Source organism: Camarhynchus parvulus, chromosome 1 (assembly GCF_901933205.1).
Source record: "Camarhynchus parvulus chromosome 1, STF_HiC, whole genome shotgun sequence".
Classification (NCBI taxonomy): Eukaryota; Metazoa; Chordata; class Aves; order Passeriformes; family Thraupidae; genus Camarhynchus; species Camarhynchus parvulus.
This window is the reverse complement of record NC_044571.1, coordinates 99991391-100003622: the sequence shown is the minus strand read 5'-3', so window position 1 is coordinate 100003622 and position 12232 is coordinate 99991391. Positions and strand designations below refer to the sequence as shown.

General features: G+C 55.6%; 1 protein-coding gene across 1 annotated transcript in view; it reads right to left on the bottom strand.

The window, feature by feature from the left end:
- The window catches only part of PDE2A (phosphodiesterase 2A), a 39460-nt gene extending 34824 nt beyond the window's left edge, over positions 1-4636 (bottom strand). The window contains exon 1 of the mRNA XM_030954739.1: positions 4569-4636. Within this exon, the coding sequence (XP_030810599.1) occupies positions 4569-4636 (68 nt within the window). The remainder of the gene's footprint in view (positions 1-4568) is intronic.
- Positions 4637-12232: the final 7596 nt, after the last annotated feature.

The following is a 12232-nucleotide window of genomic DNA, read 5'->3' as shown; positions in this document are numbered from 1 at the left end:
GCTGGGGACCACCAGACCAAGCAGGGGCTGCAAATCCCTGCATTCCCAAATTCTGGCTGCCCTGCCAGCTCTTGCCCTCACAGGCACTGGCAGTAGGGCTCTGCTGCCATGGGGTGAGATTAAGTGTGCTTGGAGGGTTTTATGGAGCATCAGCATCCTCATGCTGTGGCAAGCACACACTGAATTTCAGGGGACATGGGCAGGTCACCCTCCAGACCTCAACCCAGAGCCAAGCAAAGCACAGGCACGTTCAGCTGGCACCAGCTCAGGAGAAGAAAAGGGGGAAGAAAAACCCTCCACCAGTCTCTGCCTTTCAAATGCTCCTTATAAATATCTGCTCACCGTCTTCTGAGTCACCCAGCTGAAACGTGCAAGTTATTAACAGCCTGGGAAGGGGCTGGGAAGCAACTGGAAGGCAGAGGAGGCTTCTGGCTAAGTCAGCACTTTGTCCCAGAGCTGCACTGGCAGCGCTGCTGTCTGCTTTTCCCTCTTTGGGTGGAGAGCAGAGGGCTCTGGGGATGCCAAAACATATAGCAAGGCTGTCCTCGATGGATGCAATGCTCAGGCTAAGCCCCAACCCAGCCCCAGCCCCAGCCAAAGGGTTTCATATTTTCAGTGGGAAATGCACCCCATCCCACTTCCACATCCCTCTCTTGGTTCTATTTGAATATGCAAACTGACAAAGGCCCAAAAGGCTTGAACTCACCCAAGATTCTCCCATGTCCTTCCTCGTCTCTGACTCCACACACCAGTGATGCAGGCAGGGCTCAGAACATGGGTTCAGGGGCAGGATTTGCTGCTGGGAGCAGGATTTGGGGACAGGAGTGGAGCAAGGGCTGCTGCTGCCAAATAACCAGCCTCAGGGACATTCCTGAGCTGGCACTCAGCAAGTCCCTGAGGCTGCCACACTGGTCCATTCCCCACAGGGGATCCTCTGTGGATGACAAGGTTTGGGGACAGCTGCCTACAAGATGTTTCCAAACACCTTCCTACACATTTCCACAAGGCCAGATTGGATGAGGAGGGACCTGGTGCACTGAAAGGTGTCCCTACCCACGGCAGGGACATAGGAACTGGATGAGCTTTAAGGTTCTTTCCAACCCAAACCAATCATCCCACAATTCAGGCTCCATCCCCTGAAACATCAAATCTCACTGTCATCGTCCATTTCTAAGGCAGCTGAGACCCCTTACCCATCCCTGGCACCTGGGCTGGGGGAAGCCAAGCTCCAGGCTCCCTGCTGCTCACTCAGCAGCCTCTGCACTGCCTGACCCCACTGCTGCTGCTGCTGCTGTGCAGATGGAGCCATGGCAGCAAACAAAGCCTCTCCCAACACTCACTCTACAGCTCACTCCGCCCTCCAGAGAGGCCCGTCCGTTCAGGAGGACAGGAGAAAGCTGGACAGGCAGAAAGTCCCAGGCAGCTCCGGGCCCTGCTGGCATTTCTGAGCCCAGCACAGCTCCCGCTGAGCCACGTGGGAGCTGGGAATGAGGTAAAAGCAAAAGCAAGGACCAGGGTCAGAGGGCAGCAGGAGGAAAGAGGGAATCCCAGAAATTGCTGCTGCATCCACCGTTGCCCCCAGGGAACCCTGCATTCAGCCCTAGATGGATGCTCAGCCCCCCAGAGCCCCCAGAGCAGCACAGCACACAGGGGAGGAGCAGGGCTCTGCTGCAGATGATGGCCAGGGCACACTTGGTGAGGGTCCTCACTAACAGAGCCAGAATCTGGCCCAATTCCCAACACTTCCAAACAACTGGCTGTTCTGAAGGTGGAGATGCTCAGGGAGATGCCCCAGGGTGATGGAGGGGAAATTCCTCCCTCACCCTGGAGACCTCCCATGCACAGGAGCAGGGTGCTGGGAAGCTCCTGGCGTATGCAGAATGCAGGAAGCTCACAACCAGGAGTTTTCCCTCTATTTTCCCTGCCAGGCACCTCCAGGGGCTGGGTGCACAGGCAGGTGGGTGATCCTGAAGAGCCCCACTTACAAGCACAGGAGGAGCCTGGGGCTTTGAAAAACATGGAGAACCTCCCCTAAGAACCCCAACAATGGGGGACCAGGTTAACCTCATTCCACTGAACCCCTTTTCCTGAGGAGCAGTGCCTGGAGGGGGAGCAGAGCTATCCAGCCAAACTGCCAGGACAACGGAGTGATGGGGCGGGCATTTTCCACGACATTTTACACATGCAGCCCAGGGACCAGCAATAACCATGAAGGGTCTGGGGGGGTTCTCCAAGGGGTTTGACAGCCTGCCCTCAGCTCTGCAGGCGCTCCACGGTTTCCAAAGGTGGCTGAGCCCTGCTCACGCCCCCTGTGTCCCAGACAGTGATGTGCCCTGAAGGAAGCCCTGACCCCTCCCAGCCTCTGCTGAGCTGGATACTTCCCGCAGGGATGCTCAGAGCGGCATCTCCTCCTCTGTGTTTTCCATCTGCAGAGCTCAGTAGCTCCTTCCCCAGCCCCGGCTGCTGTCAGATGCTGTGAAAGCAGCAGCTCCAGGCACCCTGACACCCCACCCACCTCTAACCAGGTCAGCGTCCACCCACCCGGGAGCACACTTCCCGGCGGGAGAAAGGGAGGAAATGGGTTAAAACGTGACCTGGATAATGCTGCACCTGCATCCCCTTGCAAAAAATGCACCATGCACATGGGAGAGCTGGGCCACCCCTGGATGCCAGCGCCAGGCAGCGCTGCCAGCCAGCATGGAACAGGGCAGGGCTGGAGGGGAGGCAGGCGGCAGGCAGCGCCCCTCCCCACAGCGCCAGCCTCACCACTGCAGCCCCTCCAGGGAGCACTGCAGGGCCAGGGGCATCGTCCTCTGGCAACTCCTGGGAAGCTTTTCCACCTCTCTATACCCCGTGGGGTTTACAGGAGCAGGGACAAATATCTATGAAGGACATATCCCGAGTAAAAGGGTAAAGCAGCTGGACTCACCATTCCCACCTCGCCTGCCAATTCCTACCTGGGCACAGCCAGCCCAGCCACACCAAGCTTTTCTGTCATTTCCTTTTTTTTTTAAGCCTTTAAACAGCAGCAGCAGAGGCAGGAAGGAACATGGGGCTCGCATGGCATTTCAAGACCTTTGTGTGTTTTGCTTAAAGAAAAGGACACGTGCACGTGTTCAGGCAGCACCAGAGAAGGATCTCTGCAGGGAACAAAGCACACACAGCACCAGGGAGTGAGCCAGGAGAGCTGAGGGAAGGATGCTGCCTGCAGAGACAGACCCAGCACCCACGGAAGCGTAGGAGGATCAGCACCTACTGGGGCCTTGAGAAAACAGATCCAAGGCATACACGTTGCATGTAGGCAAGAGAGATGCTGGAGGGTGTTTTCTATGGAGAGGGAGAAGGTTCTCACCCAAAGGTCAACTCATGAAGGTGTGAAAATTCGGTGAGGGAAATGTGTAGCGCTGGGGCAGGAGTGGATGTAAGCTTCCCTGCACCCCAACAGTCCTGCCATCACCTAAAGCACCTGCTCCAGGAGAGCCCTGGCTGCTCCTGGGCACATTCCAGTGCAGCAACGTGCCTCCTGGTTCTGGTGGTCCTGGTGTGAGCAGCTGAGCCAGGCAGTTCGGCCAGAGCCCGAGCATGTGGAGCTGGCGCTGTCAGACAAAGGAATCCCAGCCCTGAGAAGCCTTCCTCCTTTTTGCCCTAGACCTGCATTTCTTTCCTGTGGTCCAGCTCACCCTCCCAGAGGGCTTTTCAAAATGTGGGATCTGCTCCCACTGGAGTCGGGGGAGAAGGGATTGGGAGCGCCCCAGATCCTTGGTGCCCAGAGCACCCACTGTGAACACCCATGCACATCCTGCTTCCCAGCAGCTGCGGCGCCTCGCCAGCGCTGCACACAGGGGTGCACGGACACAGGGGGCTCTGCCAGCCCCACCAAGCCCCTGGGCACTGGGAATCCACACACTGCAAGCTTCCCCTCTTGCCACGTGGGCTCTTCAGAGCATCACCCTTCCCTGCTTCCAGGGAGCACTGTCATCCCTCAGCAAGGTCACCCACGCTGTCACACAAAGCCCGCTGTGCCTGCTGCAGCAGGAGACCACCGTGAGCCCTGGAGCCCCATCCCCACCTCGCCATACACAGACAGGCACTGTGACACTGGGACCCCCAAATCTGTTTGGTGAGCGGGTGGCTGTGCAGGGGCTGGCTTCTCTTGCCCTGTGTGAAGCTGCCGAAACCACAATTCAGAAGGCTGACCTGAATTTCACAAAGTCACCCGGGCCCCCCTGCGGCCCACCACTGGGCCAGGAGCCTCCTACCCTTGCAGGAAATCATTATGGGATGAGGGTGATGGGGAGACAGGGAGATTCAGTTCACACCAGCCCTCTGGCACAGAAACACCAGCGATGACCTGCCTCGGGGCTAACATAGGTGGCGAGTGGGGAACAGGGAGGGGTCGCAGCCTCTTGTCATTTCCTTGCCACCCCCTCCCTGACAGCTGTCAGGCAGGAGGAACTTTTTCCTGCGTCCCTGACGTCTCCTTCGCTCCTTTGCCCGGCATTACTCCCAGAGCATCCCTCCCTCTTGGCGTGGTCCCCCGTCCCCGGTGCCGGCGGGAGGGAACTCACATGTCAGATGCGGCCGCCTGGTACGGCTGGCTCCGGCAGAGAATGGAGTGTCCGCAGCCCTGGCCCATGGCTCCGCATGCTTCGGCAGCCCTGCCAGCCCCGCCGCCGCCGCGCCCGCTTCTCGGTGCCGGCTGGGAGCGGAGCCTCCCGCCGCGCTCAGCTCGCTGCTGTCACCGAGCCCGATGCAGCGCGCCGAGGCGTGCGGGAGGGAAGGACGGAGCGGGGGCGACGCTGATTGACGGCGCTGCTGCGGCTCCGCGGGGCTGGGCGGGGGCCGAGCCGCTCGGCGGAGGGCCCGGAGGGGCCGGAGGGGCCGCACCTGCCGCCCGCCGCCGCCCGCCCCGCGCCGCGCCCGGCCTCGCCCGTGCGCCGCGCCTCGCCGGGGAGCGCCCGCCTTTGTCTCGGAGCGCCCGCGGGACCTGCCCTCCCCGCTCGCCCCGCGGGGCCAGCCGGCCCACCCGGAGCCTCTGGCCCTGCTGGGACCGCAACCCCCGTCTGCCGTGCGCTGTTGCTGCCCCGGTGGCATCGGCAGCACGGGGCAGCTCTGTTCCCACCTATCCCTGTCCCAGAGGTGCTGAGCAGCACCGGTCCCACAGGTTCCCGTCCCAGGGGAAATGAGCTGCACTAGGCAACACTTGGACCACAGATGGGTTGCTTTCCCGAGGGCACTAAGCAGCAGTGAGCAATATATCTCCTCTTCTGTAAGGGAGATGGCCTCAAGTTTTTCAGGAGAGGTTTGGATTTGGTATACGGGACAATTTCTCCCACAATACTGTTGTCAAACGCTGCAGGCACCATGCCTGGGGGGATTTAAAAGCCATGTAAATGTGATACTTGAGGACATGGTTTAGTGGTGGGCTTGGCAGTACTGGGCAATGGTTGGATTCAATGGTCTCAGAGGGCTTCCCCAAATCATGGTTCTGTGATATAGGACAACACTGGACCACAAAGAGGTCCCTGCCAGAGAGTGGACACCCTGCAAACAGTCCCAGCCACAATGGGTGGTCCCCAGCTTGAATCTGCTGATCTCCTGTCCTGGGCCCCATGGGCTTGGGTCTGGCAGTGTGAGGGGTCAGCAGGGTGGGACAGTGCCAGAGGGGTCAGCAGGGTGGGACAGTATCAGAGGGTGGCTGGAGAAGGGTAAAAATCACTGCAGTGCCAGCACTGCCTGTGCTCTCCAGGCAAAGACCCCATGCATGGGAGCTACACTCCCAAGAGGGACCCTGGGGAAGAACACCCATCCTACCCTGAATTCAGGTCAGAGGTTTCTGTGAAACCTCCTGGCACAAGGGGAGGGAATCAAGAAGGAGCAACAGCAACCGGAGCTTTCAAAGAGATTTAAGCATTTCAGCTTCTTCTTCCAGTGCAAGCACTCGAGACAAAAAGGGAAGCTCCTAGGGACCAGGTCCTGGACAAAGACTGCGAGCAGATCATCCAGCTGTTGAAGATCTTGGCTCAGGATCATAGAACCACTGGATGGTTTGGGTTGAAAGGGACATTTGAAGCTCCTCCAGTTCCACTCTGCTGCCATGGGCAGGGACATTTTCCACTAGACCAGGTTTCTGCAAGCCCCATCCAGTCTGGCCTTGAATGCTTCCAGGCATGGGGCAGCCACAGCTTCTCTGTGCCAGGGGCAACCTGTGCCAGGGTCTCACCACCCTCACAGGGAAGAATTTCTTCCCAGTACCCCATTTAACCTTACTGTCTGTCAGACTAAAGCCATCCCCACTGTCCTGTCACTCCAGACCATTGTCCAACATCTCTCCTCAGCTCCCTTGGAGCCATGGAAGGGGCTCTCATGTTTGCCCAGAGCCTTCTCTTCTCCAGGCTTAACACTCCCAACTCTCTCAGCCATAGGAGGGATGCCCATAGCAGATGTATTCCAGCCCTCAGAGCATCTCCATGGCATCCTCTGGACTCCCTCCATCAGCTTCTTGTCCTTCTGATGCTGGGGCCACAGCACTGGAAGCAGCACTGCAGGACAGGTCTCACCAGAGCAGGGCAGAATAGAGCAGAGGAATTCCTTCCTTGCCTGCTGCCCACACTCCTGGGGCCAGCCCAGGACACAGCGGGTGTCTGGGCTGTCAGTGCCCATGGCCAGGGCATCCTGAGCTCTTCACCTGTCAAGTCTTTCTCCCCAGGGCTGCTCTCAATCCGTTCTCCAGCCATCCTGTTTGTGCTTGGGAATACTCCAAGCCAGGTGCAAGACCTTGACTTAACCTTGTGGAATTTCATGAGGCTGGCACAGTATCCCCTCTTCAGCCTGTCCAGGTCCCCCTCAATTCCATCCCTTCCCTCCAGCACGGTGATCACACCACAGAGCTTGGTGTAAACATGCTGGGGTACCCTGGATCCCACTGCCTGTGCCACTGACAAAGATCCATGCCTTTGCCCTGCTCTTTCCCTCACCCTCAGCATCTCTGGGCCACTGGCAGTACGGAGCCATGGACCTTTGTTCTCAGCCAGCACAGGCACACAGGTGAATCTAGAGCATGTCTGGGGTCTGCAGGCTCCACTGCACCCCTCTGCAGGTACTTGCATCCTCTGCACTCTCTGCCCATGCTGTGTGCTGCACCACAGGCCCAAACCACACTCCCAAACTTGGCTTAGTGTACTGAGATTTTGCACCAGAAAGAGCTATTTAGGTTGTTCTTCACTAGCCTTGCAGACCTCCATCTCTCCAGCATCATTTGCCTGTGGGGAGAAGGGAGGAATGTGCTTTAAAGTCATTGTGGATCTCCCAGCTGGGACGTCAGAGCAGCAATAGATATTAAGGGATTAGCACTCAAATCACATCAGTTCCTGTCAAATTCACCAGAATTAATATCCCCATGGCCTACAGATATAGGCAGTGTATCAGTTACACAAGATCCTCTCACTTTGTTATCTGCAAGGGGAAACTGAGGCCCAGTCCTGCATTACTTTCCCAAATTTTCCCCCAAGAGCTGAGACTAGAGCCAGGGCTAATTGTAGATTGTTTTAAGGACCATCACTTTAATCTAATCCCTATTTCCACCCTGAGCCTCAGATTTAATGACTTAGGTTTTCATCATATCCTGCATTCCTTTAGGGGGAGAACCTGCTGTGGGGCGCCGTGGGGTGCCCTGAGGACTGGGAGCCATTCCAGCACTCATCCATCTACTCCCACCAAGGTGGCCAGGTTGTTCCCAACACTCTGCAGTGGCAGTAGTGGATGGTGGGAGCAGGGTGGCTGCCATGTATGGGCCATCCCACACCCTGCTAACCCCAATCACCTTGTAATCTACAAGGAGTCCCCTCCTTTCCAGAAAAGCTGGTTCCCATGCCTGTTTATCCCAGCCTCTCTTATTCCCAAGAGATGGTTTTGTCAGTGGTCCCCAGACAGAAGCAGCTGAGAAGATCAGAGCAGATTTGGGCACAAAGTCCACCAGAAAGAACCATCCATCTCCAGATGCCAGGCAAGGACCATCACATCTCCATATTACCATGGAATAATGGAATTTGTGTGGGAAAAGCCATTTGGGACCATCAAGTCCAACCACTCCCCACCACTGACAAGCCCTCCACCACGCTATGGACCCGAGTGCCACGTCCACATGGATCCCCACTGTCCCACACTCTCCAAACCCCTGGGACTCCCTCCATGTGGCCAGTGTGATGCCTAGCTCTCTCCCTTCTCATTCCCCTCTCCAAATGTCATTCCTGGTATTTAAGAGACATGGTTTTCTCAACTCCACATCTGTCTGTACTATTTTTTCCTCAAGAGAAAACTCTGCCCCATATCCAAGAAGCTTCTTCAAGTCCTCCTGCAAATGGCAGCACAGTGTGTGAAATCCCAGGAGTGTCGTGGAGGCTAAGAATCAGAAACACCCTCCTGGAATGTTTTGGTGTGTTTAATTAAAAATGCTCAGTTTGAGGTTGATTTTAGTTTTGGGGTTTTTTTTTTGGTTTTTTTTTTTTTTAATAAATGCCTGATAATTCTTGCTTGGAAGCACACAAGGCATTTCTGGGTGGGCACTGCTGCGAGGATATTGCTGGGTGGGTTTTGCTGGATGTGTCAGAACCCAGGAAATTCCTGTGGCTGCCCTGGAGGGCTCAAGCCCCTGCCCAGGGGGGCTCAGAAACCTTGGCACAGAGCCCAAGACCCCTGTGCCTTTGATTTAGCCCTTGGAAAAAACAATTACCAACCTTATATGAGGATTTACAAGCCACAAAAGTTTAAGTAGAATAATAGTTAGTTTGTCACAGGGTGAAAAATAGATTTTTGAGGTTTTTAGAAGGAGGGCTCAGGGTCCCAAGATGGAGGAATTTGGGTGTGCCCTGTCCTTCTCCTCCTTCTTCTCCTTGCCTCCATGTTCTGGGTGATGCTGGCACTTTTGGATTGGTTTAGAGTAGAAGCTCACTGTCTAACATAGGTGATAGGTATTGGGAAGTAATTGTAAATCTTGTACATGTAGTTTTTAGTATAAAAAGATAAAACCAGCCGGGGATGGGCAGAGTGCCTCTGTCTGACCTGCTGAACAGACCTCGGCAGGACAGGAGAAAGAATTTTATAGAAAAGAAACAATAAACAACCTTGAGACCGAGAAATGAAGAGCTCTGACTCCTTCTTCAAGCACCATGCTGGGAAAAGAGACTTTCGAACTTATCTCAGGGTTACTCTGACCAGCTGGAGACCCTGAGAGCTGCTACAGAGCATGGACACTCCTGTTCTAATCTCCTGCACAAAGCTGCTCAACCCAGGGCTTCACTGATCCCTCTGACAGGAGTGAGGCCCCAGTGATGGCTGCTGAGAGCCTCCCAGAAACCTTCTCCAGGTGCACCTGAGAGGGGCAGCTCAGCCTGACCTCCTGGATGGAGGGAGAGGGTCCTGGGAGACATGACAGCAGTCAGAAGTCCTGACACAGTGTCTCCTACAAATATCACATTATCTCCTACAAACCTGTCTTTTTCTCTTTGCTGGAGCTGCTGGGGATCCTGCGCTGGGCACCAGCATGGGCTGCATGTCTCTATTTACTGCTGGAGAAGCGAAGTGGTGCCAGGGTTCCGTAGGCAGCGTTCCATCTCCGTGGGCTCATGCCGATATTTGTGGCGTGAATGCGAAACGAGCCTTGCTTTGCTTTCTGCTGATACTCCTCAGCAAGATGATTGAATTCTGTGGGCTCTGAATAGGCAGGCTTTGTCCTCGAGCACGTATTGTGCAGGATACCAATTCCAGCGCTAATGGAGATGTATTTGCTGATACAAAGCAATTTGCACCTTGAATACTTTCCCTAGAAATGCGCTCTACATCACACCAGAGCTGTGAGCTCTCTTGCTGTGCATGCAGGCAGATGCTCCCCTTCCTCTGAAGACACCCAGTCCAGTTTCCTGGGATGGTCTGAGCCACTTTCCTACTTTGAATTGTGGAATCACAGAATCATTAAGGAAGCCCTCAAAGACCACCACAGCTCCCCACCACTGCCAAACCCACCACTGAAATACAGCCACAAGTGCCACGTCTACATATCTGTTTAATCCCTCCTGGTCCTGCCATGTACAGAGGCATATCCATGAGAAAGTTCAATTTCAGCAAGTTTTGGGGATTTTTTTTTTCCCTTTCTGATTTTTCCACCATTTTCCCTCATAAACCTGATGAGTCTTTCAGGGAGAGAAGAAAATAGCAAAACAGAGAAAAGCTTTTCCATTTCCATTGACATTTATCCTGGGAACAGATAAAGAACAGAAAAAAACACACAGAGGAACCTGGAGCCTTGTTTTTATTGCAACGTTGGTACAAGATGTTCTCAATAAAAAATAGGAAATAAATTCACAGTGAACCAGAAAATAATTCCCTGTGTCCAGAGGTCCAAGAGCTCACCTGTGAATGGGGTAGAACAGAGAGAAACACCCTATGTGTATTTTGGGGTGGGGATGCGTGTCCCAGGAGCTGTTTGGGGCCACCACATCCCACACTGGGGCAATGCTGTCACCAGTGCCAGCCCATCCCATGCTGGAGCCATCCAGGTTTGGTGCTGCTGGCTAGGAAGGTGCTGGAGCTGGGATGGAGCTTCTGAACACCACAGGAAGGAGCTTGAGAAGGCAAGGGCTTTCCTTGGCTTTGGAAATGGGATTTGGAGAGGGAAAGGGAAAGAAGAAGTAAAGGAAGGATGGTGAAGGGAAAAGAAGGGAAAGGGGAAGGAAAAAGGGAAAAGGGGGAGGGAGAAGGCGGGAAAAAGGCAAAGAAGGGGAAAGAAGGTGAAGGGGAGAGGGGGAAGGGAAAAGGAAAGAGGAAGAGAAAAGAGGAAACAGAAGGGGAAAGGGAAGGGGAAGGGAAAAGGGAGAAGGAAGAGATCTGAGTCAGCCACCTTCTCCAGGGCTGTTTCACACCATCATAAGCTGGTCTCAGCAGCCCCCCTACCCACAGCTCCCTCAGGATTGGGATCCCACAGGCCATGGGATTGGCAGGGCAGTGGGAGGGTGGCTGGTGCCAGCTCCTGCAGCCCCATCCAGCACCTGCACCTGCCCTCCAGCCTCTGCCAGTGTCCCCCGCCTGGCCACAGCTGTCAGCTGGCTGCGGGAGGGGACAGGGACCCGCTGGCTCTGTCACACACAGGACATCATGCAGGTGACCTTCCCAGTGCTGAGCCAGGAGAATGAGGTGCTCATGGACACAAGGGGGCACGGGGGACACTCTGCCCCTACTTTCCAACCTCACTCTTCACTGCACCTGAAATTTTTCCATCCTCCCATAGTATGATGTGTCCCTGAGCCCAAAGTATGGGAAAATATCCCTGCGATGCCATTCCCCAGGTGGCAGCTTCCCTACCTGGGCTATCCCAGAGGGGGCACTCAGCATACAGGCAGTGGGAAACAGAGATCGAAGCAGGGCTGCAGGATCAGACCCTGGGAACTGTCAGGAGCCATAAGGATGTTCCCAGGGTAGCACAGCCCAAGTACCATCCCCGCAGTCCTCCCCCATACCAAGGACCCAGACCTGACCCTCTCCACTGATTCCTCATTCCAAAGATGCTCAAGGTTTTGGAGATCCTTGTTGCCACCCCTGAGCTCTTCCCAGCCCTCCCATTGCTGCCTGTGGAAGCGGGCATGGGGGCACCAAGGCATCCAGTCCCAGGGTGGCACTGGGGTGCAGACTAACTTCAGAAGTCCCAAATCCCCTTCTTCCCCTTCCCATCACCCAGAGGCAGGGGCCTACCCCTGATAGGAGGAGTGGAGGGGCTTTTCCTTTGCACCCAACACTCCCACGCCCCCAGGGTGGGTGGCAGATGAGGTGGGAGACAGGGGACAGGGCAGGAACCGGGCAGCCTTGGTGACACAGGAGGAGCAGGATGGAGCTCCTTGTTCCTGGGAGATGTCCCTGTGTTCTGCCTTCCAACAGCGCTGGGGCAGATGAGAAGTTTCCCTGCACCTTCAGCAGGGGTCAGGGTCAATCAGTGCCCCCTTGTCATGGCCCATGGGTGCACCCAGAAGGGAAATGGGGGCTCCATGGAGAGACGCTGCCTTTGGGATGGCCCTTCAGGGTCATGGAAGGGATCCATGCGAGCAATGACCACCATGGGAACTCTCTAGCACATTATCCCTCCAAATCTAGCAGCATGTGATAGCATGAGGCTTCAAAAGCCTCCTCCCAAAGGTTTCCCAACCTCCTGTCCAAAACCATGCCTGGTGAGAGGGAAGGGGAGAGC